Source organism: Branchiostoma lanceolatum, chromosome 4, assembly GCF_035083965.1.
Source record: "Branchiostoma lanceolatum isolate klBraLanc5 chromosome 4, klBraLanc5.hap2, whole genome shotgun sequence".
NCBI lineage: Eukaryota > Metazoa > Chordata > Leptocardii > Amphioxiformes > Branchiostomatidae > Branchiostoma > Branchiostoma lanceolatum.
The window spans coordinates 20,818,806-20,846,187 of NC_089725.1; the positions used below are offsets into that span (position 1 = coordinate 20,818,806).

Genomic DNA, 27,382 nt, shown 5'->3' on the forward strand with positions numbered 1-27,382 from the left:
CTAGTGTAAGGACACAGTGCTGCCGAACCCAGGCGGATAACCAATCCAATATTTGATTCAGAATTTACTTAGGGTTTCCCAAGATGAAACTCGCCGTAATCCTGCTCGCCGGCCTGCTCCTGCTCGGGTCCTCGGTGGACGGGTGGCGCCGCCGCCGCCGAAGCTGCTCGCGGGTCAACTGTGCCTGGGATGAATTTCAACCTGTCGGCTCCTGTAGCTCTTCATGTGGTGCAGAGTAAGTAGAAATAACATTGAACGTATTTCTGCCAAATCCTGTTTACACAAGTTATCACAGGTGCTAGTTGACGTTTTGGGGGCGTACGTGGAAAGCAGACACGTACAGCAGCCACCTGTCTTCATTTGAACTCTGGCTTGCCTGTCTGTAGGAAGCGTTGGGCGACGAGGTGTGCTGAGAGAGAGAAAGAAAGAAACAAACAAACAAACAAACAAATAAGCTGAACTGAATTTGAAATGCAGAGTAGGGTGGCTTGGTTCGAAAAAAAAGATTGGTGCCATTTACCGCAACCTTTCCTGTGTGAAAGAAATGCCACCGACCGGCTTTATAACTGTAACACTTAATGTTTTTCTCGCAAAAGTTTTGTCACGACGACAGCGGATTTATTAGAAGTATTTGTTGATTTATTTTCAGAGGCACACAGTTCTACACACGTGCGGTGAAAACGCAGAACTCTTGCGGCGGTTCTAAATGTTCGGGCTCGACGTTTGAAGTCAGGGAGTGCGTTCCCGAGGTACCCTGCCGTAACGGCGGCTCATGGACAGGGTCGAGCTGCGCATGCGTAAAGGGATACACCGGATCCTGTTGCGAAACCAGTTGAGTCTTGATTTATTTCATACACGTTCTGGTTTTTCCCTGAGTAGTCTTAGAAAAGATCATTAAGGAAACTTTCCAAGCGAATTTCTTCCCAGTTAGTCATCTATTCTGTCCTATACAATAAACCTAACAATTCAGTGTGATATAGAAGGACACATATTCTTTTCCGTTAGCCTTCACATCCTGGACACAAGGCTCTTCGAAAAACGGCAGACTTCTGCATGAGGGACGGGATAATCGGAAAAAATCGTAGAAATTTTGTGACACAATATTGAGATTTCTTTCCTGATTTCTCTACCCCTGTAGAGGTTGTCTGTCGTCCACTGGATCCCCCCGTCCACGGAGACGTGTCCCACCCGTCCACCGGATATGGCGCCAAGGCCACGTACTCCTGCAAACCCGGGTTCGAACTGGTCGGCGCCAAGATGAGGACGTGCGGGGAAAACGGGTACTGGGAGGGCTCCAGCCCGTACTGTACACGTGAGTGGTAGAGACTTCTTTATCACTGCTATCATGGAGAACCTGATTTAACGTTAGGGTTATCTTCGTAATGGATTGAATAGTTGAATTTCCTCATAAATTACATCATTTTGGTGGGAGCCAAATATGTCGGAGCTGCAAAGAAAATTAAAGAGTAACCAACTCACCAGCGATATTCCCAAAAGGGCATGAATAAGAATTTGGTTCCTTAAAAAGATATGGAAAACTCAGATGCGATGCGCAGAGCCATGCTGACACTGCTGAGTAAACACTACACATCTGACACATACATGTATCTCCAGGCGGACAGTGTCCCGCGCTTACCTTCGACCCCAACGGAGTCCTTTACGGAGGAACCTACACAGAAGACGTCATGAACGTCGTCTGTAACCCTGGGAACGAGCCAAACGGAACAATCACCTCTCTCACCTGCAACGCGGACAACACCTGGAGCCACGCCCAGCCGTTCTGTTCAGGTAGGTTTACACAGACAGGAACCAGAGACATACTGAAAGAAAAGTTCGTCGGCAGTTGGTACTACTGCTAGACAATAACTCATGCCCAGTCCTCTGCTCGTTAGGTTGTCTCTCTAGAATATCTTATCGTGTGCATGGGCGGAGTTATTGTTTTACTAAAATAAACTCATCAGAATGTAGAACGTGCGTGAGACGTGGAATTGGGGTTTTCTTAAATTACATGGGTTAACACTGACAAAGATCTAAAGCTGCTCCTAGAAATGACTGAGCTTTTGCGGATTGATTTGAAAATCCCATGCGATCCACTCTCCCCGCAGCCGTAGAATGCCCTCCATTGTCCCCTCCTCCCAATGGACAGTCATCCGGGGGCACCTCCTACCTCAGCACCGTCACCTTCTCCTGTGATCCTGGGTACGAGCTGAGGGGCAGCTTCTCACGCACCTGTCTGTCGGACGGAACCTGGACCGGGATCCAGCCGGACTGTGTCCGTGAGTATACTATTATCATTCATTATCGCATCATACCACCAAACTTCATTCAATTCTAATGCTACAAAAGGCAACGTTAACATAGTGTCAAATATGGAGTTTTCATGAAGTAAACAAATATTTTCTGGGCTATAAAGAAGACAATCTTCATTGACTTGCATGAGAAATTCTGATCGCATTTACAGGTATTTTAGAAAATAACGCTAGATGATAAATAGACGTAACTTTGATATCATAAATCATGAACACTGACTACCCTCCACAGTTGAACAGTGCGCCTGCCTAGAGGCTCCCCTGTACGGCAGTATTATATACAACACTGACGGCCTCAGCGGTTGTGACGTGGGCTGCATGGTGTCGTTCTCCTGTAACCCTGGATACCTGCTGCAGGGCAGTACTTCCCGAACCTGCCAGGTGACGCAACAGTGGACCGGATCGCAACCTGTTTGCATCAGTAAGTTGACATTGCTGAAATAAGAGTCTAATCAGCTATTTCCTCTTAAGTAGTGAGTGTAACAGACCGTTGTTTACCACCGTACTGTACTGTTACATTAACATGGAATGCATTTCACATGTGTATATCTCCTGCATTTAATATGGAATGGGAAGTATACGATTACGGATAAGTGTAAAGCCAAGGCAAGCAACTAACATCATGAATAACATTGTTACTTGTCTAGTCACATCGATGCCGCTTCACAAAATGTTCTCCCTTTTATTTTGAGTCATTAATACGTCATTTTACCATAACCAGAGGCACACTGTCCGCCACTTGACATCCCTGCTAACGGCCTGAAGTTCGGAGGCACCGCCTTCATGGATCAGGTCACCTTCACGTGCAACACTGGGTACGAGATCGTGGGCAGCAGCACGCTGACGTGTCAGAACGACCAGACATGGAGCGGCACAGAACCCTCGTGTGTCCGTGAGTAAAAAGTGTTGAAAAAGATCTTAATGATAATGCGTACAGACTTTGAAATTCCCATATGTTTGACACCCTGTCGCCTGTATAACATTCAGTATGAACAGTCAGCATACCGCTACTACAAAAAGTAAAGACAACATGAAGAGGTGCCCCCAAGTCATTTTGCCAACCATACAAAGTCCAGCACGATGTCTTGTATTGCCACTCCATGACTACTCTGCTGTTTTCAGGATCCCAGTGTCCCGTGTCCCAACTGCCCGCCCATGGAGAAGTCACGGGGGGAAACTCGTTCGGAGACACGGTGACGTACGAGTGCGAGGTGGGCTACAGGCTGGTGGGGAACCCCACACGGAGCTGCATGGCCACCAAGACGTGGAGCGCGCCAGACCCCATCTGTCAATGTACGGTTTGTTCTGTTATACAACTACATGTATGCTCAACTACCTGTGCTAAGTTGGTCGAAGTTAGTAGATATCTAAATTAATATAAAACTGCAGGGAATAAGGGAGAAAGGCTGCACTGAGTCTGCCACCTGTAAAGCAAAATAGAAAGTTTTGATCTTTGTCGCATTAGAAAACATTCTGAGGCGTTAATGGGGATGTTGTCCTTTCATTGATTTAGTGAAGATCTGTCCAGCTGTAACCGCTCCCGACCACGGCGCGGTGACCGGCGGGAACACGTACGGGGAGGCGGTGACGTATTTCTGTGAGACAGGGTATGACATCATTGGCACCTCGACACGCACTTGTCAGGACAGCCAACAGTGGAGCGGCAACCAGCCGTACTGCTCAAGTAGGTTTATACACTTCCTTTCCTTTAGATAAGACATGTCTGTTTTGGGAGGAAATTCATGCTAGTAACAAAAGTAAACGTATGTTATCAATTGTGTTAAGCCGCAATAAAAACATAGCATTTCATTCGGCCACATTTCAAGGGTATCCTTCAAATTTTGCTATCTTTTGCCATAATGTGTTGTACTCCGTTTGCAGAGATCCAGTGCAGCACCCTGAACCCGCCGACGTCCGGCTCGGTGTCGGGCGGCCATGAGTACGGCGACACGGTGCAGTTCAGCTGCTGGACGGGCTACACTCTGACGGGCAGCAGCAACAGGACTTGTCAGGAGGACGGGCTGTGGAGCGGCGCACAACCCACATGTGCAGGTGCGTAGTTTATAACCTGCTAGCGCTTACAAAGTCATAGTTCTTGCCACGTAGAAGCCAACGGACAATAAGAAACCATTTGACAGTCTTTTTGAAAAACCTAGCTTTCTCTTCACACTGCTTGAATACAATAACCCATTGTCGTTTTTATTACAGAGAACGAATGCCCAGAGCTGGACTCCCCTCCAAATGGTTACAAGACGGGTGGAAATGGCTATGACGATACCGTCATCTTCTACTGCAACAGCGGCTATCAGATGGTCGGCCCCGCCCCGGTGGTCACGCGGACCTGTCAGGCCGACAAGACTTGGACCGGTCTACAGCCAGCCTGCACAAGTGAGTCGAGCTGACATATGGTTACCGATTTGCAGACAAAATTTAAGAGATATCTATATTAATAGTAAAATGGTAGTGTGCCGTATATTCTGTTACTGTACAACGACTACTAGAATTACATTATGGATTGTGCGAAAACAGCTTACCTGTGTAACATCTAATAAATTGTGTGTTGTCTTCGTTAATCATTTCGCTCTAGGACAAGAGTGCCCCGCCCTGTTATCTCCTGCAAACGGAAATGTGACGGGCAACAACTTCTATGGCGACGTGGTCTCCTTTACGTGCGACCCTGGGTACGAGATGAGCGGCAGCGATACAAGAACATGTCAGGCCAATCAGCAATGGGATGGAACCCAGCCGTCCTGCGACAGTTAGTCATTGTCTGAGTTTTTCAGCCATGAGCAATAAAAACGCCACATACTGGCATGTATCAATTGAAGTCAAGAAGACATCGTCCTTGGTGGAAGATCACCAGCGCAAGCCCTTTGCTACTCAAAGATACACAAGTGCCATTCATGTTTTGTTTGACAATGTCCATATATCGTAGTCTGACATCCATCCTTTTCCAGCTTTAAATACACCAACTGTCGTGCAATAAAGTTCTTCCATAACATCACTTTTCAGGGGTGCAGTTTCCTCCTCTAAGTCCTTTATCCGATGGTCAGATGAGCGGAAATAACTTCTTCGGCGACCGGACAACCTTCGTCTGCAACACTGGGTACGAGCTGAGCGGCAGTACCTCCCGCTCCTGCCAGGCGGACCGGACCTGGTCGGGAGCACAGACATCGTGTATCAGTGAGTGGAATTTTTTTCAATTGTGTAAATTTTCATCCTTTCAACCTTGCTATAGTTGTATCATACGTAATTTTACCCAGAGAGGAAAAGTATTTAATGATATTCTAAGCATTGATATTATGACATATATTAAAGTTCACTGAACAGTATAATCACTGTGACCTATATCAGTGGAATTACAAATATCAAAATCCATTCCCTCTCCAGAGAAACAGTGCCCAGGCCTGTCCGCTCCCCTCAACGGCAACGTCACGGGTGGGACGTACTACGGCGACACAGCTTACTACACATGCGCAGAAGGGTACGAGTTGACGGGTAGTGTGGAGAGAACGTGTCAGGCCAGTCAACACTGGAGCGGTAGGGAGCCGGCATGTCAAAGTACGTCATTACCACATGGATGTCCTTTGCTACCTGCATTGCGTCTCTGTCTATTTTGTCGTGCATGTAAGAAAGTTACTGACCTAAAGAACACATTTGGCTGCGTAGGCGTAGAACCCCAAAAGTAGGATCTCAAAGTTATGCACATATTCATAATTGTGTTGTCCTTTCATGTTCTTCTCAGAAATCGAATGCCCGATGCTGGACGCTCCACCAAACGGTGGTATCAACGGGACGAACTACTACGAGGACACCGTGGTGTTCGAATGTAACGTCGGTTACGAACTGGTCGGGAGTCAGCGGCGAACCTGTCAGAGCAGCCAGCAGTGGACCGGGGTACAACCGTACTGTAAGAGTGAGTATGACGGTCTGAATGAAATATAACGTCAACAACGTTTGACAAAAATCTCTCTAATAGATATAAAACAGTGGTCAATAACATAAAAAGCAGGAACGGAAAGCAGAAATGATAAGACTTTTTTTGTTACTCTCACAGAGAAACGCTGCCCACAGCTGACCGTCCCTGCAAATGGAGCAGCCAATGGCGGGATATATTACGGCGACACGGCCTCGTTCTCGTGCGATCCTGGGTACGAGTTGGTGGGAAGCGCCGTGCGCACGTGTCAAGCGGACGGACAGTGGAGCAGCTTACAGCCGACATGCGACAGTAAGGAGTTTCTACAGTCATATTCTACACATGACACCAGGGTAACTGCCTCGATCACTGAGGACAAAGTCAAGCTGTAATACGGTTAGTGCAGGTGGTTGGGAAGTTCATAGGACCATTCTGCGTTTAGTCTGTTATATGCCATACGTTTCTTTAGATGCTAGACATTGAATTGCTGCAAACAAATACTCAATTCTGTTTCTGGATATCCGTGCACACAAAAAAAGTGAAACGCTAAGTTGTCCTTGGTAGATTTTGATACCCCGATCGGTTCATTCCAGTAAAGCAGTGTGTGCCCCTCACGGCCCCTGCAAACGGCTCCGTCAGTGGAGGACACGTTTTTGGTGACCAGGTGGCCTTCTCCTGTGACCTTGGATTTGACCTTGTGGGAGTACCCATCAGGACTTGCGAAGACAACCAGCAATGGAGTGGAGTACAACCAAGCTGCACAAGTAAGGCTTAACTTTTAAAAAACCAAAACACTGTGGTTAAAAGATAGAGTCAGGTTTGGGGAACAATATAATTTTGTAGCTACTGAATGCAAGTATCTTTGCGATAACTGTACGATGTGACACATTTCAGAAATGTGACCGCTGACGTTAACCCTGAATATATTGCGGTGGCTTTGTCCTTGGTACTGAATAGTACGCATCGGAGGGAAAGTATGTTAACGTTAGATTTACTGTTGTACTGTATCAGAAATTATTCTTTAGGTAGTTTTAAGTGTGTAAACCATTAACATTTTCCGATCCATTTTCCAGAGAAGCAGTGCAGCCGCCTCACACCTCCTCCCATTGGTGGTCTCACCGGCGGCTTCTCTTTTGGAGAAGTTGTGACCATCACTTGTGACCCTGGGTACGAGCTTATTGGCAGTGGTACCAGGACCTGTGAAGCGAACGGCCAATGGACCGGTTCACCGTCTCAGTGTCAGAGTAAGTAACGTTAATAGTGTATAATCTTCCATCTGTATGAGTACACATTTTAAAATCATCTTTGTCAATGTGAAAAAACGAAAATTTTTCAATTCTTATCAAATTTCTACATTTCACCTGACAGAGAAATGCTGCAGCCGCCCTGCCATTCCAAACGGTGAGTACAGGGGGACTCATTGTTTCAATGACACGGTGACCTTCAGCTGTGACCGCGGACATGAGCTGGTGGGTAACGTGGCCCTGACCTGTACTGAGACTGCGCAGTGGAGCAACCAGTTGCCAAGCTGCCAGAGTGAGTTAATACTTGGTCTGACCTGCATCGGTCTTTATAGGAAAACAATCAAGAAAAACTGTGAGATAATTATAATCAGTTGACTTTGTTTCTAGATTCGACGTCCAAGTGTTCTCTGGATGAATCCCTCTTTTGTGTATTGTTAATGTGAAGTCCTGAGCCCAAAGATTTCGTATTTGTTTTCGTGGGCCTACTACAAAGCCAATGCTCCCCGGAATACAAGTGCTTATGTTTTCCATCAACAGAGAAGTGCTGTGACAGCTCCATCACTGTCGCTGATGGGTCCGTCAGTCTTCGTCCTGACAACTGTTACAGCAGCATTGCTGACATCAGCTGTAACCATGGATACGACCTGATTGGAAACCAGTATGTCGTCTGTGATGAGAGCGGCATATGGGATGGAGATATGCCTACTTGTCAGGGTATGTCGGAACAACACACCTGTTTTCTTTCTTTGAGAGTATGATTTACCGCCTTTTCTTGACATCACCCATCTACCGACAAAATGCACGTACAACTAAATTATGATATCATGAAACTCAACGTATAAGGATCAATAGCCGTTAAGGTCATCAAATATGCAGGAGTTTAGGTCTAAATTTGCTTATTACATATAAGTTATCAAACAATGCAATTTCCCTTGCAGAATCGTGCTGCGGCGAACCCGGGGCCATAAGGAACGGCATGAGTAACTCTACGGGACTGTGTTTCGGTGACGTGGCTACGTTCACTTGCGAAGCCGGCTTCCTTCTGAGGGGTAACGCCACACTGGTGTGCGACGCAAATGGATCATGGGGACCGACACCATTCTGTGAACGTAAGTAGAATACTTCTACTACTTTAACACCAGAAACTGTGAAAACAAAATCTCAATGTCAACCTGTTCATGATATTTAGCATATCTCTAAGCCTATCCGCTTCATGCATGCAGCACCAACTGACAACAAATACCAACCTTTTATCATTACAGCATACAGCTTGTGCGAACAATCGAACTTAGCTGCTCCGTCAGCTGGGTCTAAGATCTGCTTCGAGAGCCCCCAGGGGACCACACCTGTGGAGTACTGTCAGATGCACTGCAACGCACCAAAGGTGTACAACAGGTAGGACAATAGTAACGAATTTACGTCGATGAAGGTTAAACATCCAGATAATAAGGTACACAAGACAGTAGTTACTCAGTTGAACAACTGTTTTCTTGAGTAGGGACATATCTTTACGTGAAGTCAACATTCAAATTATGCCACCCTCTACATCATGAATACTGTGACGACCCACTCTTCCATCTGCCAAATGAACCTTAATTTACCGATTGGGAAATCAAACATGAAGTTCACATGTTGTTCAGGAATGAAGACATGTACGAGTGCAGTGCGGAGACGTCGTGGCTGTGGAAGATCAGAATCTACCTCCCTGCCGGGCAGCAGTTGCTCACATATGTAGACGTGGGTGCATGTTCAGGTGATCATTTCTTTTTTATTTCCAAAGTTTTGTTTGATGATTTTTCCACCTTTACATGAATAAAGCACGATTACGAATATCACCGTGCTGATGTTCAAATGGTTCTTGTTCTTTTCAGCTCCATCCAACCCGTTCGCTGCTGTCACCGTGGGAGGACTGGTCATCAACGCTAACGCACCTTTGGACATGGCGGCTATCCAGGCTGAGATGAGACGGATCCTGGAATCGTTAGGACTGTGCAACGATCCCTGTCAGGTTAGGCGACAAACCCTCCTCTCCTTTCATACTTTTTAATGACTGTAGTTTTGAACCAGTAAGAAGGAAAACTGTTCCTTTGGTTTGCTAGACGACTTACGACTGACTCAATGAACTTTATTTACCTTTCTACAGATCGGAGAAATAACAGTTGAAACAACACCCAATGCAAGATCTGGACCACGACTTCGGAAGCGCAGTGCAGGTATCCAGTACCAGGTGTCTGTCCAGCTACTCGCCTATGCCGACATGAGCCTGGTGACCCCCACCAACACCGTCCAGATGGAGTGGGTTCGTCTGGCAGGGCAACTCAGGTAACATGGTGTCATGCGTTTTGTTAGCTGTACTAATAATGCCGTCCATTCATATTTTGGTGTAATCTTTCTCTGTAACCAATACATTTCACCATCAATTGAAGTGAATCCACTATGCCTTGAATCCTCTTCAAACTATGGCACCAAAATGGTTACTTACTTCTGCATTCAGTCAAGTTGCCTCGGGCCTGCAGACTCTGGTCGTGTCGGGAGACGTGATGATGTCTGTAGGCGGCAGCCCGTTGACGGTTGTGGACGGAGGTTTTCACACATCACAGCCGAACCTTGGCTGTAAGGAAGGCGAGCTGCTCAAGGGCGTCGAATGCGGTAGGATATCTATAAAGATTTGGGCGTTGAAAAAAATACACCTCCTCCTGTACCAAAGGATATTAGCAAATCTCCTTAGCAATGTGTTCCCTAACCACATAACATATTTCGTGAAGTAGCTTGTTAATACAGTACATTGTATATGAAAATATGCATGGCTCACTTACCTTTTTGCCAATCAGAAGCATATATTGTTTTTCACACTTAACAGTTCCATGCGGTCCCGGCACGTACCATGACGTGTTTGAGCAGGCCTGCCGTCCGTGCTCTTACGCCACCTACCAGGACGAGTACGGCCAGACGGACTGCAAGCTGTGTCCCAACGGGACCACTACGGACAAGAGTGGGGCCATGGATGTTACCAAATGCAAAGGTACGCCTACAAAAGTTCCCTACAAGTGAAAAAGTCAAATGCATCAACTTACTCCGATTTTTGTAGGGGGCTTCATTCCAAAGGCAAATAGAAAAACAGATAGTCATATATGTATCTTTGATCGAATGATCTGTATTCGTACAGCGTTTGAAGACTGTAACTGCGGGATCCATCCCTGCGAGCTGACTCCGCAGGGGTATGAGTGCACCTGTCTGCCAGGATACCTGCTCATTGCTGACGAGGAGGAAGCTAAGTGCGTTGGTGAGTACCGGCGCATCACACACCGTGCAATACCTGCCTCCTATAGCTTCAGCTGTATAGCATCCAGGTCCAAGTCTATATCTCTTCTACAAATAGTGTCAACTAGTACAATGATCAAAGTTGTGCGTTTTGTACTTTGCTTAAAAATGCATAAGCCTCTTAAGTTTCGGTAAGATGCACCACGATAGAAACTAAGAAAACACATTCTTTTCCGTATCTGTCCATTCCAAATCAAAGAAGGGTACATTACACTGATATGTATATCTCCGTGTTTGTTAAGACGTTGACGAGTGCCAGCAGCCAGACGTCTGCCCCGGTGCCAGGTGCATCAACAGGCCGGGAACCTACTCCTGCCAGTGTCTGCCTGGGTACGAGGAGCCCAACTGTATTGGTGAGTGTCTGATGGTGAAAATATTCTCAGGACAAATGCGTAAAATTCATCAACGAATTAGATACCAACGCACATAACGTGACTGCAAAAACAAACCTTATGTAGGAATATATGACGCAATCTTAACGTTTCGTGATAGAGATAGGGGCATTATTTTGAATGTTGATGATATACTTTTAAAAATATATCAACATTCTCAACATTCTGAATGTTGATTCCAGATATCGACGAGTGCCGGTACGCTGGGTTCTGTCCAGACAACTCCAACTGCACCAACACGGACGGCAACTACTACTGCACCTGTCATGAGGGCTATTATGGTGATGACTGTCTGGGTACGTACATACATGTCTATAGGCTGTGTTTTATTACATTTTAACATACAGTGTGATGGTAAAATAGAATCACTCTAATTTGACAGTGTTATATGTATGAAAATATACCTTCATATGGCATTTGCTATGAACTATTCTGTGTTAATCAGATATAATCTTATATTCTGTTCTGTACAGACATAGACGAATGTCAAAATGAAACCCTGAACACCTGTGGACCTTACGAGCACTGTGTCAACACCGAGGGATCTTACACCTGTTTGGGTGAGTAGGATCTATGGAACTGTTGCATAAAGAGTTTCAGCGTGGGGTGTCTTGTATGGATTCAGTTAGGTTGAGTATTAAAGATAAAATCGGATACAAGTTGATGTCTTTTGGTCCTCTTCTTTTTCAAACATCTGACTAAATAGAACTGCCTGAATCATTGACAAATCGTGTCTTTCTCGTCCCATAGACTGCAGCAGGTATGAGGACCGGTGCTATACCCTGTCTGCTTCCACTGCTACATTCGCCGAGGCTGAGCAGAAGTGTGCAGAAGAGGGCGGTATCCTGGCCACGGTGCCGGACAGGGAGACACAGCTGTTCCTCATGCAGCTGGTGGGCAGCAGGGACACGTGGATCGGGCTGGACGACAGGACGGACGAGGGGCGGTTCGTGTGGAGTGACGGGACGCCGTTGGGCTCAGGCTACAGCTACTGGACACTAGGTTAGACCGCTAGGATTGGGATTTTGTAAAATGCAGAAGTTTTTGTATCATTCTTCCATTCTGTCCTCATCATTCTTTTTCTCAGCGACTTCAGTTGATCAAACGTTCACATTGTGCTTGTTAGCAGCGAAGGACAGTGTATTCAGAAGAACTTTGCCACCCCCCACCCCCATCGGCCCAAGCCCCAACTGTGAATCTTTCCACCTAAGCTAGTTACGAGGAAAAGCTTGCAATGATGTAATCGTGTAACAAAATCAGCAAGGAAAGTTACTGTCATGAGTGTCACTGTACATGTGCACAAGATGGAGGCCGTACCAGACATACACATACTTGCAGGTCTGTAATTCTACGATCATGGTGTCAAACATTACTTGCTCAAAACTTTTTATGTATATTTCTTTATATATATAGTGAACCTTTGTTGTGTTTGTAAAACAGGTGAGCCTAACGACGGAGGGAACCCCACCACCACCCAGGACTGTGTGCACCTGTGGCCTGCTGCCGGGTTCCGGTGGGACGATCAACAGTGCAGCCGGTCGGAGTACTATGTCTGCGAGTTCAGTGCGGTGACCCGCCCTAATACTGTATAGCGGATGGGTCTTTAAAATAGTCCAATGATAACTATAACAGTCGCAAGTTCCCAAAGAAGTAAATATATAATTCCCTGTGGAGCTACGAACGAGGTAACAAAACATTTAACCCAGTGTACGTTTGTTACGAATGAACGCATTGTGGGGTGATTACACTTACGTCAAACGGCTAACATATATCTATAATATATCTAAACAAAGTAGAAAGTGTGTTGTTTTCATTTTCCGGTATGATATACACCTTAGATAAGATTAATTCAATATTAACAATTGTGATAAATTTTATTAATGATCAGTTTTGAAAAATCCGAGTAAGTTCAGAAACGCGTGTTGTATATTTCCTATCTAATCGAAGTGTTTGCTATTCAAGTTTTCTTTTAGATTCGATAGATTATACCTTCACCATCGTTTGTTGGTTTGTTGACGTGTTCATGATTAGGGTAGCTCAATATCATTCCCTAAGTGATTCAATGTGGCTCCTATCTGCCTCCTTTCAAAATACATTTGTCTGTAGATGCTGTCCATTTTAAGTAGGTAACCTTCAGAAAGAAGTGATGATATTTTGTGTTCCAAGCATATGCATTTCTCTTTCTAACTGAAACTGTTTCTTTAAATTAAATTAGATATATTTAGAATTAAAGTGATTGTGACATATGTTTGTTTGTTTGTTTGTTTGTTTGTTTGTTTGTTTGACGAAAACTACGCACATATGTTCTTTGAGTGTACAAAGTCAAAAGGCTATTGGAGAAAATTAAGAACCCGCTTCTTGAAAATGGTATCAACATAGATATCAATGATATAGCGTCAATGCCCTTCACCTTTGGGGATAACTTATATGTCACCCTGGCAAAATATGTCATTTATCTATCTTGGCTCAGGTACAAAAACAATCTTGAGTCTCTTCGAAAACATTATGTATTACATCTGTATACAACTCTGAGTAAAGGTGGTGTACATTTCATTGAATGAGAGGTGTAACATACTATGTGATACAAAATACCATCAAACAACGTATTGTTGTAAAGTAAAAAGACTCATGTTGTTCTACTGTGATAACAGCACACTAGCAGTTACTCACATGTCCATGTGTTAATACTATGTGAAAACACAAAGCATTGTTAAAGACTGACTTATCATTGTAAAGTTAAAAAAAGAGGCTTATATCAATTCTACTGTGATACTAAGATGCATTAATTGATTTTTGTTTCACGATTGTTTCACAGTTGATGTTTATTTCAAATAAAGTTGGGGGAAAACGTTTATTTGCTTTTGATAAAAAAAGTCACAATAGCTGATCCCCTTAGGAGCTACCGATTAGTACGAAGTATCACAACATTGAAGTAAAATATGCGGGTATGTAAGACAGGTTCGTGCCGTGGAGCTTTATTATTGCATAGATGGGTTGTAATCAGCTGTCTCACCTCGGCCCTTATCCCTACAGCTACGTACCCTGTACACGCAAGACTATATCAAACAGTATCTTGAGTTATGAGTGATTATTCCTAAATACGATGGGGCAAATGTTAATCTAAAAGCTAGAGAATTTAATCCTTCTTCTGCCGCTCGACCTCCTTCTGCTTCAGCACCCTCCGCAGGATCTTCCCGCTGGCCGACTTCGGGATCTGGTCCGTGAACTCCACGAACCGGAGCTTCTTGTACGGGGCCACTTTCTCTGTAGACCAAAATAAAGGAGCTCATTCAAACTATTACATTTGAATGTTTCCATGATACCACGACTGGAAGAACGTGGAGCCATATCATCTGAAACATTGATTCACTGCATCTTAGAAGTCTGGAAAGAGCATCATATGTGTTTGTCAGTTCCTCTTCAATAATTGTTCAACCTGTTATAGATGTAAAAAGAAACCCAAGCATAGCTCCTATAGATTCTAACTGAGACCCACCAACCCTTCAACTCTAATCTTAACAGTTAAGCTGCTCCGATTAATCCGACATTTATTCAATCAATAAACATCGTTGTATGTTTTTACAATAAAAAGTCTCGATGTAGTGTTTACCGGCGATGAAGTCCTTGATATCCTTCTCTGTGACATCTGAGTCCGCCTTCTTGACGATGTAAGCTTTAGGCAGTTCCCCGGCCTCCAGGTCCGGCACCCCGATCACTGCTGCGTCCTGCACGCGAGGGTCGGACAGGAGGAGGGCCTCTAACTCCGCGGGAGGAACCTTCGGGGTACAACACAAGGTAAGTATAGCAGAGCTCTTCAACCTCCGTGCTCAATATTACCTTAAACTCGCCTAGGTACACGACGTGAACTCCGATATACTTTTAGATTTTTTCTTCCGATAGCTTCATGGAGTCAAAGTCTACCTTTTACTGTCCAATGCACACAGCAGTTCTATGCACCCTTCTTATATTGAAACGTACGAAGGTTGTACCTGGTAGCCCTTGTACTTGATCAGCTCTTTCAGCCTGTCCACCACGTAGAAGTTGTACTCACTGTCGTAGTGGCCGATATCCCCTGTGATGTACAGACATGGGCTTATGTATTACAGTACGAACTACATTTTATTGAGTTTAAAGCATTGTGATAGTCATAAATAGAACAGGGATATCCAATTTACAATCAGCAATGATTTCCATCTGATTAGTCTTGCCGGAAATATATGTGAAGATTTCCACAAATAGTAGTATATCTATTTGACCTTTGGTTGATTCCTGCTGGTGTATTAATGTCCCACCCACCTGTGTGCAGCCAGCCGTCCTTGATGGTGTTGGCCGTGGCCTCCGGGTTGTTCAGATAACCCTTCATCACCTGAGGACCCCGCACACACAGCTCACCGTCTTCACCCTCGCCCAGCAGCTTTCCCGACTCGATCTCCACCACCTTCACGTCAGTAGGAAACAACACGATTAATGTCACAGTCAAAAGACTATTACCGTATGGTGCCTTCATTTATCCCGTGACTTAAAGTGACGTAGAAGTCAATAGATATATATGACAAACATGAAACCAATGGTTAGATGTTCGAACTGCTTCTACATTAGCCACCTGCAGGAGACCAAATCATGTATCATAAGGGGCAATTTTAGTCAATGAGAGTAATGACTATGCCATGGTAGAGGTCAATGGTTGTCCAGTCGATCACGTTGTTATAACTCAAGACACACCACATACTTAGACGTCGCCATAAATCACTAATCGATGTACTGCAAATAGCCTGAGTATCATGCTGTTTAATTCCAGGCGCTACCTTCACGGAGCACACATGTTCCGTGAGTATATTTTTTTGCCTTCTTTGTTTCTTTAAACAGCTCAACGCACTTGCCTTCATTTCTGTGTTACCAATGGGAACCCCGACGGATCCAGGCTTGCTCTCTCCCATCTTCACCACATGCGTCACTGGACTTGTCTCCGTCATGCCAAATCCTGGTCAAAACAAAGCCGTACATACTGCAGTAAACCATTGGGAAACAGGTTTTCTGTGATCGTAGCAATATGTGCGGAATCTATGTTTCTAAAAACAGTAGAAAATCCGAATAACTGAGAGTGCTTACAACATCAACATAGGTGTTGACACCTTATGCAGTTTATCACACAAAAACACGGCTGATTGTGAGAAGATATTCTCTACCCGCTTGTCACAAAACAACTCTTTTCTGTGATGGTAGCAATTGTCACTGAACTTGTCACTGAACTGAATATAGCCGACCTTGTCTGATAGATGGCACCTTCAGCCGGCTCCTCACAGCATCGCTCAGCTCTTTGCCCATCGGCGCAGCTCCGCAGAACAATTCCTGGACGTTGGAAAAGTCGTACTTGTCCACCATCGGATGTTTGGCCAGGAACAGGGCGATGGGAGGTACCAGGTGCACGTGGGTCACCTGGAAGGGCGGAAAGCACAAAAGATATGTCACAAAACAACTCGTTATAAGGATGCATCTCCATGTGAGAAGGCAAAAAGATACAAGTAATCGAAATCTAAATACAAAACTTCAATAACAATTTGCTACATGGGCTTTTTCTTCTTTGTCTGCAAAATGTCTTACTGTACCTTATAGTCTTGGATGCACTTCAGGAAAAGCTCCTGGTCGAACTTGGGGAGGATGACCACGTTGGCGCCCACCAGTAGCGAGCCGGCGAGGATGACGGACATGCCGTAGATGTGGAAAAACGGCAGAAGTCCCAGAAGGCTCGGGTTCGCGACTGCTTCTACAGATCCATCTTGTCTGAGCAACGGACAAAATACAGGAAAACCATCACCTCCATACAGGAAAAAACAACCAACCAAGAAAACGAAGAAACAAACACTAGTTATTTTGAAAGGCAATGAAACTAGTGAAGGGGATCGCTCACCTCATTTGCTCCATGTTGGCCACTAAGTTGTAGTGTGTGAGCATGACGCCCTTGGGCAGTCCCGTGGTGCCGCTGGAGTACGGTAACACCGCCACGTCCTCCCGCGGGTTGATCTGCACGTCCGCCGGGAAGGCCGAGCCGTCGTCCCGCAGGAGGCTGGAGAACGGCGTGCAGCCCTCCGCCTCGCCGAACACGTACACGTCCTAGTGGATTAGACGGATACTTGTTTGATGACAGTTCTTCGTCATGAGCCAAACATAAGTCTTACATATTTGTTAGTAATGTTTTCATGTAACGTTAAGTCGGAAGAGTGTAAACCACATTTCCAAGCATCTGTTCTGTACTACTTTGTACCTGTACACCTACTTTGACAATACTTAATTTGAGTTCAGGCACTTCACAATGAAATCAAAAGATCTTAATATATATAGTTTCAGGGGGCTTCTGTCGTTATAAGTCTCACTTAAGAGATTCTTCTGACCTTGACTTTCTCGCACTTGTCCATGGCCTGTTTAGCCTTGTCGGCGAACATGCCGATGGTGATGACGTAGGACGCGCCGGACATCTCCAGCTGATGTGCGAGCTCATCTGGATGATCAGATACAGTACAGTACAACAGTCCATATCCGGACGGGGAGAAACAATCATTGAAACTAAAGTCCCTTTACCGGCGTCAAGCCCACCAATAGCAGATATACGTGTACAATGATTGAGAATGTTTGCGAAGAACACACAGCCATAGTTGCTTAAGAACAAAGTTTTACAAGTGACTCACCTGCAGTGTACAGAGGGTTGACCGTCGTCACGGTGCCTCCAATCCCGATGACTCCGAAGAAAATGATGGCAAACTCCGGCAGGTTGGGGCTGTAGATGGCGAACACGTCATGCTGTTTGAAGCCTAGCCGCGTGAGGGCGCTGCCGCACACACGGATTAGTTTCTTCAGCTGAGAGAACGTGTACGATCGTCCAGTGGGCCCGTCGATCTGACAAAAGAGAATGGAAATGCGCATGATTTACCTGGGTATAGAATGTATTTCGTCATATAACAAACGGACAAGCCAATAATCGAAACTTTAGTATCAACCGACTGAACGTGCCGCCATGTTTGTAGGGACTTCTTGCGTTTGCCTTGAACTGAACTCTCCATCCCAGCTACGACCTTAAATCCGGATTCCGAAGTCTAAAACAGCCTGGCTTTTATTGCCTTCCACAGCGTAAGTATCACGTATGCCATGCTTTCCGTCCTGTGTTTTGATCCGTGTCAGATGTTCTACAATCATCTGCGACTGGAGTCTACCATTAAGGCAAGTGCTAGTTTTGACGTGACGTGACTCGGGGCGTTCTATCTGCTGCAGCTCGAATTACTTCCATTCCAGCTAAAGACTTTGGGACTGATCATTTTCGTTCTTATAGGAGGTTTAAGCAATTGAGTTTGAAATTGATAAAGGAACAGCAGAGATATGATCGACTGAAGTCAAATTTCAAAAAGCCGGGAGAAAGGTGGATATGTTACTGACCGCCCTGCCACCAAAGTGTGTTACAGCTCATGGTCTAGTCTTGACCCAGCCTGACTTGACACACGGTAAGTTTCAGACATTCACAACCGTTGGAATCCTCGGTATTTCTGTCACCGCTGTCTTATTTACACCGATAACAGAAACCAGCAGCGCAAGGGTGTTTTGCCGTGACATATCACATGTATCCTGTAACTGCAAAGGCAAAGAATTACTTATTCATAGAATTCCTTGCTACCTTTGCAGTGATTTTTCTTTGATACCTTGATGTTCTGACCAGCCATTTCTTTTAGTTCTTTTGGAGAGGTTCTTTTCAAAGCAATTACACGAGACATGTCCTTCAGCATAATGGAGTCATTACAGTTTGAGCGGAATTCCAAGGTCGTGGTGCGCATGCGACCCTGTCCAGAATCAGTTACGCGGCGGCGGCGACTCGTCTTTCGCAAAGAAATGACTCGTACATTCCGAGCCATCTGCCTTCGATTGTTATCCTATAACCAGAGTTCTGGGTGTGTTTTGAATCCCTTTGTCTATGCAAAACCTGCTCGGCAACTATGTGCCCATTTACGTGAATACCGTCAAATGAGCTCAAGCATTTGATTAATACTCGTCTGCGTTTGGGCAGTGGCTGTCAAAACATGGGAGATCAGTCATTGATTTGGCCAAGTAAACTTCGGGGGTAAATCATATAATTTCGAATCGCAGCTTAAGAGTCAACTGTGTGTTTACACCTCGGGTCTTACCTAAAGAGGTTATACTGAGGACGTCCTCCGTTTGGGTCATGTGCGAATAGTCTCAAGGATATAATTACCAGTCATTCAGTGAACGCCGAATCCTAGTTATTGTGTGATCTTACACAGTATGATCTGAGCCATCAAGAAACATTTAACACATTTTGATACATTTTGATCTTATTGAAAGATCTCTTCAGTTAAATAGGCCAGATTAGATTCGGTAGCCCACTAAGGGCATGAATTATCCAGGGCACCTACCGTATCTATTTCAGAGTAAACACTAAACTCACCAGCGCAACCCGGTCCCCGTACGTGTCGAAGTCTCTGGTGACGTGGTCCACAACCGATACGTCGTCAGGAATGGCGATTTCAGGGTGAGGGCTCTTGATGATCGACATGGTCGGGACAGCGAGTAAGTCGGCTGGAGAGAGATCCTTACTAGGAGCTGCTGCTGACTACTGGATAGACCTGCGTGACACGCTGGCAGCTGTGGCTTTTACGTGAGGTGTGCGGGGGACTTGGTCTGGGGTCACTGCACACGCGTTATTCTGCACCTGAATGGGGCGGGGTCATTCCAAGTAATCGGGGACATACCTGTGCGTTCTGCGTGCAGTCTAAATCTTCGCCATTATCAAGAAGATAAAATTAGTTATGTACGCATTGTGATGTCTTCTTTAATTTGTGTAATCTATGATACGGTAGGCCACTTTTGAACGGCGGCATAAAACAGATCAATAAAACAGAGAAAAGGCAGTAACATGTAACGTTTCATGTAAACACACAACAATGTATCTCTTATACGGTATAGAATTTCCATCTAGACTGTAAGGAACAGTGGGTTAACGTTGTATTTTAGACAACGTTTCCATTCACACAAGCACAAGATGAGATAAGAGCGAGCGGCCCTTGAACCTTGTCACGGCAGCTGGTTTACCTTGCTTACATAACACATGGTGATGCAAGCTGCCTATCAACAACACTAGTAACTACAGAGTCATCTACCTTATTGGAGAGGGAGACCTTACTGGTTGGTTTCCATTGAATGTTTCGCTACCCCATATTCTACAACAAACGTTAACGTTACGGAGTAACATATTTCATCTGTTCACGCGATGTTTACAGTAAGAACAAGCTGAACAAGCATAGTTGAAGCACGTCTCTGCAACAAGACGAAGAGTCACTTTTCTTTCTGCCGCTCGACCTCCTTCTCCTTCAGCACCTTACGGAGGATCTTCCCGCTGGCCGACTTCGGGATCTGGTCCGTGAACTCCACGAACCGGAGCTTCTTGTACGGAGCAACTTTGCCTGTGGAAAAGAGAAGACTTAGTCTCTTATTTTGTTCCTGTTTCTTTAGAATTGTAACGTGGTATTTTGACACCGATTCCCATGATTTATTTGTTTACACGACTGAGGTACCCAAATGTTCAAGGTGTTATGAGTGCTCGGTTGAGATTCTACGTTTACCAAGGAGAAGCATGTAAGTGAATGAATGAACTTTATTGTTGGACAGTTGTACATGGTGCAAATGTATGGCAATCAACACAAATGATACTCGTCTATACTGATACTCGTCTATTCATTCTAAAAACTACAACTATGATAATATTGACGGAATGGCATATTTTGTGTTGATTAAACGTTTCTATCGATTATGATACAGTCTCTCTTTTCTAAAGCGCTAAAATGTATTAGCCAAAGTACGTGCTTGATATGGAGTCGGGACATGACATAAAGATTGAAAATGTCTGCTTGTCTTTGGTATGCGTGTGCTCGATCTACATGTGACCGTATTCATTCTCCGTTTCGTTTATCTACAGTATAGGCGGGACATGTCATTAGAAATTATATCCATCTTCAACGCTGTCTTGACATGAAGCACAGGTATTAAGAGAGAAGAAAGTGGGTAGGGTAGGGTAGGCAACATAACAATTTCGAAGGTCCATTGAAAGTAGCCTATGTCTACACAAGCTCTCGCTGGCTGGGGTTGATGACCCCCTCCCCCCTCTAGGGGGCGGTATCCGTCGGGCCGGCCGCTAGGAGCGCGATCTAGTCAGGCTACACTGAAAGACTTTCCTATAAATATAAATATCAATAACAGTCCTCACCTGCGATGTAGTCCATGACCTGATCCCCTGTGACCTGTGAGTCAGCCTTCTTCACCACGTACGCCTTGGGCAGCTCGCCGGCCTCCTGGTCCGGCACCCCGACCACCGCTGCGTCCTGCAGGTCCGGGTGGGACAGCAGCAGCGCCTCCAGCTCAGCTGGGGGAACCTGAGGGTCAACATGAAGACATGACTTTCTGAAGGCTGACTGGTGTGTCTGCCTTTTTTGATGACTCGGAGTAAGGTTTCCCCAGCGACATTGCGGCACTTAGAGCACACAGCTACTCACCAACCACAAGAGTCACGGGATGGAGAAATAAGGAAGAAACGAGATGTCCAATATCTCCCCTTTCTTTCACACAATCTTAAACTTTCCTCCCTTATATCCGTTACATCAATAACATGAGAGAACTACCAACGTGCTGGAAAGTACTTTTTGTTCCGTCGTGCTTTTAATGTCATGCTTTGAAATTATAATGTATTGGGTAAGTCTAATGTATTGGGTAAATCTGATCGCTTCACAGAATAATAGCCTACAGATTCCAGGAGACAGTTCTCGGGGTGCTCACCTGGTATCCCTTGTACTTGATGAGTTCCTTAAGACGGTCTACTATATAGAAATTCCCGGTGCCGTCGAAATGACCGATGTCGCCTGGAGAACAAAAAAGAAACCCATGATGGATGACAGCATCCTCAGGAAGAATCTTGGTGCTACAGTTCAAGTGCCTGTGTAAACTAGAACATATTATCACCTGTGCATTTTTCACGAAAGTTAGGTAGATGTGGAAAGCAACACTGTGGGCTACAAACAGGCTTGATTACGCCAAGCTATTGGACGACCTCGACTGTGCATCTGCTGGATATTAGCACTGTCGTAAGTCGTAGGAGAAAACGCTGCTTTTATAATGCTCTTCTTGACAAAATTGAAGTTTGACATGGACTATACCCCACGTCACCACCCACCTGTGTGTAGCCAGCCGTCCTTGATGGTGTTGGCCGTGGCCTCCGGGTTGTTCAGATAACCCTTCATCACCTGAGGACCCCGCACACACAGCTCACCGTCTTCACCCTCGCCCAGCAGCTTTCCCGACTCTACGTCCACGATCTGAAACAACCGGGTACCCTTGGTCCAGTTAAGATGACTATCTTACCATTCTAACATTACAGTAAGCCTGACGTTTTTCGTTATGAATTTGTGATGTACCGGACCCAAAGATTCACCAGACAACCACGTTTTTACTCTCCATATGAGATGTTAAAGTAGGAGTAGAAATTTCTCACCCAATGACAATTCTCTTTTAGTCACAACCAGAAAGCCTACCTTGCATTCAGTATTGGGCAAAGGCTGTCCGATCGAGCCTGGCAGGTCCTCTCCCTCCATAACAATGTGGGTGACCGGACTGGCCTCCGTCATCCCAAACCCTAAGAAGAACAAGACACCCAAGAGAATAAAACATATCAAGATGCGATGAAAAATTGCACAGAGTAAAGTCGACGTCAAGATGCTGAGTTCCATGCTGATTGAGCTGTAGTACCTTGGCGGATGGTGGGGTGCTTCAGCCGGGTGACGACTGCCTGTGCGAGCTCCCTGCCGAGCGGCGCGGCGCCGTTCACCAGCTCCTTCACGTGAGAGAAGTCGTACTTGTCCACCAGCGGGTGTTTGGCCAGGAACAGGACGACAGGAGGCACACAAGACACGCGAGTCACCTGTATATACGGAGAATTGACTACACAATGTGGCTTTAAGAAGAGAAATGCTTGCAAATGCTAGTCTCTACCAGACTCAATAGACTGCTGGAAAAGTTAGCCGGCCATAGGTTGCAAACTGTACTCCTATGGAAGGCTAACTCCTCTGGTCAGTCTCTATTTTTCCACCATCCTATGGAGTCTGGTAGAGACTACGCAACTGCAACTTTGGTCGCGTTGATGGCGAAATAGATTTGCCGTGCTTTGATTATGATAGAAACAATGTGGGTCTTATACAACTTTCTTGGTAAAGAATGCGTGCGACATTTTCATTATGTTCTCTCCAGTTAGATGGGGTATGCAATGCAGGGAGGGTTATATCACCTTATGGTCCTGGACGCATTTTAGGAACAGCTCTTGGTCGAATTTAGGCAGACACACGACCTTCACCCCCTGGACCAGTCCGATAGCCAAGATGGCGACCATGCCATAGATGTGGAATAACGGCAGCAGCGCGATCAGGACGTCCGTGTTGGGGTCCAGAGCCAGACTCTTCTCAGGCCTTTTCGGTTCAGAATGGGAATATAAAAATGTAGTCAAGTGTAAATCAGGTCCAATTTTCTAGAAGAGCTATGACTAGTGGATCTTTCGATCACTACAAGCAATTTGAGACTCTCTGTAAGGAATATGTTCTAGTTACCTCATTTGTTGCAGGTTAGCTATGATGTTGTAGTGTGTGAGCATGACGCCCTTGGGCAGCCCCGTGGTGCCGCTGGAGTACGGTAACACCGCCACGTCCTCCCGCGGGTTGATCTGCACGTCCGCCGGGAAGGCCGAGCCGTCGTCCCGCAGGAGGCTGGAGAAAGGCGTGCAGCCCTCCGCCTCGCCGAACACGTACAAGTCCTGAAAAGCAACAGCCCATTCTGTCATTCTGCATTCAGTGAAAAGCTGAACTGCGCTCAAATACAAAGAATTAACATCTGTCCAAACTTAAGCATTCATCAGGTTAGAATGACCAAACACTCAGGTCACGTGGCATTACGAACAAGAATTGGCCAGCTGAATTGGTTATAGTTTAAGCAAGTTTTAGTAGTCATGACAGGTCCTGAAGTAAAATACAGATCTCAGCGTTTGTCGTGTTAGTGACATTACAACCGTGATGATGCCCGACCTTGATCTTCTCGCACTTGTCCATGGCCTGTTTTGCCTTGTCAGCAAACATGGGGATGGTGATGACGTAGGAGGCCCCGGACTGCTGTAGCTGGTGGGCAAGCTCATCTGGAGGGACAGAAGGGTGGTCTTTAGTTTAGATTGTGTATTTTCGAAGTCCTCGTTTACATTACATTTGTGACGTTCAACTCCATAAAGGATTCAGACTGGCGCGCCTTCTTTCATTTCGTCAACCTGGTCATTGCAAAATAATGTAAGGGTCATGTAATGTTTCGTTCATGGAGACATTATGTTGCCAAGAATCTTCATGGTCCAATTAAGTCAGTTATATTTCAATTATTTCATTTTAGTTTCTGCCTCTTTGAAGAGGAACTGTATATTTTCCAACTCCCTATGCTTAGAACGGCACTGAAGCATGATTGATTCCAGTGATTGTGTAGCAAAAACCATCCACTTATGTCTATTGCCCCATTTGTTTGAAGGGGAAGCGTATTCCCCTAAGCGGAAAGTTTATTTTGCCTCCTAGCAATGGCGGGTTATTTAAGTGCGTTTCCATTAATACTATCGTGACAAAGGAAACCATAGTTTGTGCAGGACTTCGCATGTGAAAAGCGGTTCCTACAGACTCACCTGCAGTGTACAGAGGATTGACCGTCGTCACGGTGCCTCCGATCCCGATGACTCCGAAGAAAATGATGGCAAACTCCGGCAGGTTGGGGCTGTAGATGGCAAACACGTCATGCTGTTTGAACCCCAGTCGCGTGAGGGCGCTACCGCACACGCGGAACAGAACCTTCAGCTGAGAGAACGTGTAAGATCTTTCCGTGGGGCCGTCAACCTGGAGAAATGAAGCAATGTAATACAATCAGATTATCAGAGTAATCAGACAACGAGCCTGTTGTAAGGCGATGGGCTAGCTGGAGCTCTGAAACAAACAAACATAGCTCGCTTAATGTAATCTTCAACCTGTGAATTCAACAGTTCCAAAGGCGGGCCCAAAAACGAAAAGATGTAACGTTAAAAGACAATGTATTGGAATGCAGAATCCCGGAGACTGCGCTCTAGTCATTCGCGGATGCACATACATTCAAGCATACGCATACACGCAATGTCTCGTCATCCTATGGCCTCTACTTATCAAAATTGTTCACAGATGCCCCTACTTATCAACATTGCGTAGAATTACCCCTCTTGTTATCAAAAATACCCGCCTCAAATGCCAAGGATACGCTACATTTCTTCAAGTCCATATACGTCACTTCATAGCGTGCTGATTTGTATGCACCTGTCACACTTCCCTGTAGTTGTTTTGAAAGCTGACCCGCGCTTTGCCAGCACTAACTTGTGTACGTACTAACATTCATCAAGAGGTAGGCTTTTGTTCACATGTTATTACAGGAAAGTGCCTGTGTCTGGTGAAAGATATTGGGTTTCACAAAATGCGCTTTGTGCCTAAGTCCTAATGTAGTAGTTACAGTTATGATGACGATCCGAGACAGTTTTCCTCTTTCGTCATCTGGAATACAGACATACGTTAAACCTACCAACAGCGCTGTCTTATCCGCATTGGGGACTCTTATTAGCTATGACTGTCGGGACGAAGTCGGCAGTTGTTTTAACACGAACCATTTGGCATTGTCCGCATCGAGGTCAACAACCACTTCATATGAAAATTTAAAACACAAACCGTTGTCCCTTTATTTTCCCGGCCGTTTTTATTCAGATAACTATACAATTCTGACAAATGGATCCTGATTGTAAGAAAACTATGTTATGATTTTTTAAATACCGCAAACACGGTCCGTTCTTAGTTTACCTACTTCTGCAGAGAGTAACTTAATTTTAGGCCCCGGTACAGGGCTCCGATTAGCAAAACAAAATGGGTGCCTAATCATCCGCGGAAGGAAAGAAATACTGACTTCTTTATAAAAGTTTTCGTCTCCACCAGGGTTCTTTGCTTGCTAATACATAGCAGAATTAGATTGACAGACCCAAGCTTACAGCTTATTTTCGTGTCGTCATCGACAGAATACATTACAGAAGTAGGGTGAATGATTTGCCATTATCATACGTTTGATCAATCTCTTCTTTTTTCTTTTAGCAAGCAAAGGAGTCTGGTGGGGACGATCCAAGTCTAGTTCTCCAGTACACATTCCTTGACTGCCTTGACTCGGTCTTCGGTCGTTCCGCCTTCCTTATGTTACCCTGCAGAAGTTGATTACCGACTTACCAACGCGACCTTGTCTCCGTAGGCGTCGAAGTCTGCCGTGAGATAATCCACCAGGGCTATGTCGTCAGGGATGGCGACTTCGGGGAGTGGGGACTTAATGATGGACATCTCACCGATGTCGAGCGTCTGTCTGGGAGGAAATGTTGGCCGGAGTGTTGTGGAAAGTCCACTGGAGTACACCCGCTGAAGTGTAGCGTCAAGACCTTCACGGGTCACTGGATATGCGTCATTCTTCTCGAATAATGGGTTGGTGCCATGGTCGTACGTACGCAGAGAGTCATATTTCCTCCAATAATGGAATACTCGAGATATATATGTTTCTGAGAGGGCATTCAACATTACGTATCCCTTATCTTAGCCAGCAATGTATAGTTTCTCGCTGATCTCCAAGCAGATCTCCAAGGTGCAAAAAAATCATATTAGATAGCCAGAGAAGCTCCAGTCAGCCAGAGAAGCTCCAGCCAGCACCGTAGTGCACCGTGGAGATCTGCTTGGAGATTAGTTTCTCGCACCAAAGTGTTATACGTGTATGCGCGAGGTTCTGTTCAGTTCGAGTAGAGAGCCGGATTCAATTTTGGTCTTCGTTAATTCATGGTGTAACAAACGCTGTAACGTAAACACAGGGGCAACCAGACACTTCAGCAAGCACTACAGGATTGGTCATTAAAAGAACTTGGCGTTCCACGCAACGACAATCTAAACTGACGAAAGACGAAAACCACCCCCTTTACCATTGTTACAAACCACGCTTGCCAGAACAGGCCCTGGCAAGACCAAATATAGGGAAAGTTATTCTGTATCACTTTGACAGACCAGCGTTGTTACCGCTATTCAGAAATACGAAAAACAAAGCAAA

General features: G+C 45.3%; 3 protein-coding genes across 4 annotated transcripts in view; 1 reads left to right on the plus strand and 2 right to left on the minus strand.

The window, feature by feature from the left end:
• Positions 1-633: 633 nt before the first annotated feature.
• Positions 634-27,382, plus strand: part of LOC136433269 (sushi, von Willebrand factor type A, EGF and pentraxin domain-containing protein 1-like) — a 110,529-nt gene continuing 83,780 nt past the window's right edge. The window contains exons 1-32 of one of the 2 annotated variants that reach the window (XM_066425294.1): positions 634-831; positions 1,139-1,312; positions 1,615-1,788; positions 2,106-2,276; positions 2,542-2,730; positions 3,031-3,201; positions 3,432-3,602; positions 3,823-3,993; positions 4,191-4,361; positions 4,518-4,697; positions 4,897-5,067; positions 5,322-5,492; positions 5,700-5,870; positions 6,055-6,225; positions 6,367-6,537; positions 6,819-6,989; positions 7,299-7,469; positions 7,594-7,761; positions 8,007-8,183; positions 8,408-8,578; positions 8,732-8,864; positions 9,110-9,222; positions 9,341-9,477; positions 9,613-9,791; positions 9,964-10,118; positions 10,330-10,491; positions 10,636-10,752; positions 11,033-11,143; positions 11,365-11,478; positions 11,656-11,742; positions 11,933-12,184; positions 12,623-14,034. In XM_066425294.1, coding sequence (XP_066281391.1) covers positions 1,258-1,312; positions 1,615-1,788; positions 2,106-2,276; positions 2,542-2,730; positions 3,031-3,201; positions 3,432-3,602; positions 3,823-3,993; positions 4,191-4,361; positions 4,518-4,697; positions 4,897-5,067; positions 5,322-5,492; positions 5,700-5,870; positions 6,055-6,225; positions 6,367-6,537; positions 6,819-6,989; positions 7,299-7,469; positions 7,594-7,761; positions 8,007-8,183; positions 8,408-8,578; positions 8,732-8,864; positions 9,110-9,222; positions 9,341-9,477; positions 9,613-9,791; positions 9,964-10,118; positions 10,330-10,491; positions 10,636-10,752; positions 11,033-11,143; positions 11,365-11,478; positions 11,656-11,742; positions 11,933-12,184; positions 12,623-12,774 — 4,878 coding nt within the window. In that variant the 5' untranslated portion in view covers positions 634-831; positions 1,139-1,257 and the 3' untranslated portion in view covers positions 12,775-14,034. Of the gene's footprint in view, positions 832-1,138; positions 1,313-1,614; positions 1,789-2,105; positions 2,277-2,541; positions 2,731-3,030; positions 3,202-3,431; positions 3,603-3,822; positions 3,994-4,190; positions 4,362-4,517; positions 4,698-4,896; positions 5,068-5,321; positions 5,493-5,699; positions 5,871-6,054; positions 6,226-6,366; positions 6,538-6,818; positions 6,990-7,298; positions 7,470-7,593; positions 7,762-8,006; positions 8,184-8,407; positions 8,579-8,731; positions 8,865-9,109; positions 9,223-9,340; positions 9,478-9,612; positions 9,792-9,963; positions 10,119-10,329; positions 10,492-10,635; positions 10,753-11,032; positions 11,144-11,364; positions 11,479-11,655; positions 11,743-11,932; positions 12,185-12,622; positions 14,035-27,382 lie in introns of those variants that run through there. The other variant, XM_066425296.1, reaches the window with a different exon arrangement.
• LOC136433272 (uncharacterized) lies at positions 13,672-19,884 on the minus strand. The gene is made up of 11 exons (XM_066425303.1): positions 19,629-19,884; positions 17,866-18,073; positions 17,572-17,678; positions 17,091-17,293; positions 16,789-16,963; positions 16,447-16,618; positions 16,063-16,163; positions 15,479-15,620; positions 15,172-15,254; positions 14,793-14,958; positions 13,672-14,446 (listed from the first exon to the last, which is right to left on the minus strand). The coding sequence occupies exons 1-11, from the start codon at positions 19,734-19,736 to the stop codon at positions 14,319-14,321; spliced, it is 1,593 nt and encodes a 530-aa protein (XP_066281400.1). The 5' UTR covers positions 19,737-19,884; the 3' UTR covers positions 13,672-14,318.
• LOC136433271 (uncharacterized) lies at positions 19,988-26,826 on the minus strand. The gene is made up of 11 exons (XM_066425302.1): positions 26,527-26,826; positions 24,927-25,134; positions 24,298-24,404; positions 23,827-24,029; positions 23,511-23,688; positions 22,976-23,147; positions 22,762-22,862; positions 22,404-22,545; positions 22,010-22,092; positions 21,444-21,609; positions 19,988-20,643 (listed from the first exon to the last, which is right to left on the minus strand). Exons 1-11 carry the CDS (start codon positions 26,632-26,634, stop codon positions 20,516-20,518), a joined length of 1,596 nt encoding a protein of 531 aa, XP_066281399.1. The 5' UTR covers positions 26,635-26,826; the 3' UTR covers positions 19,988-20,515.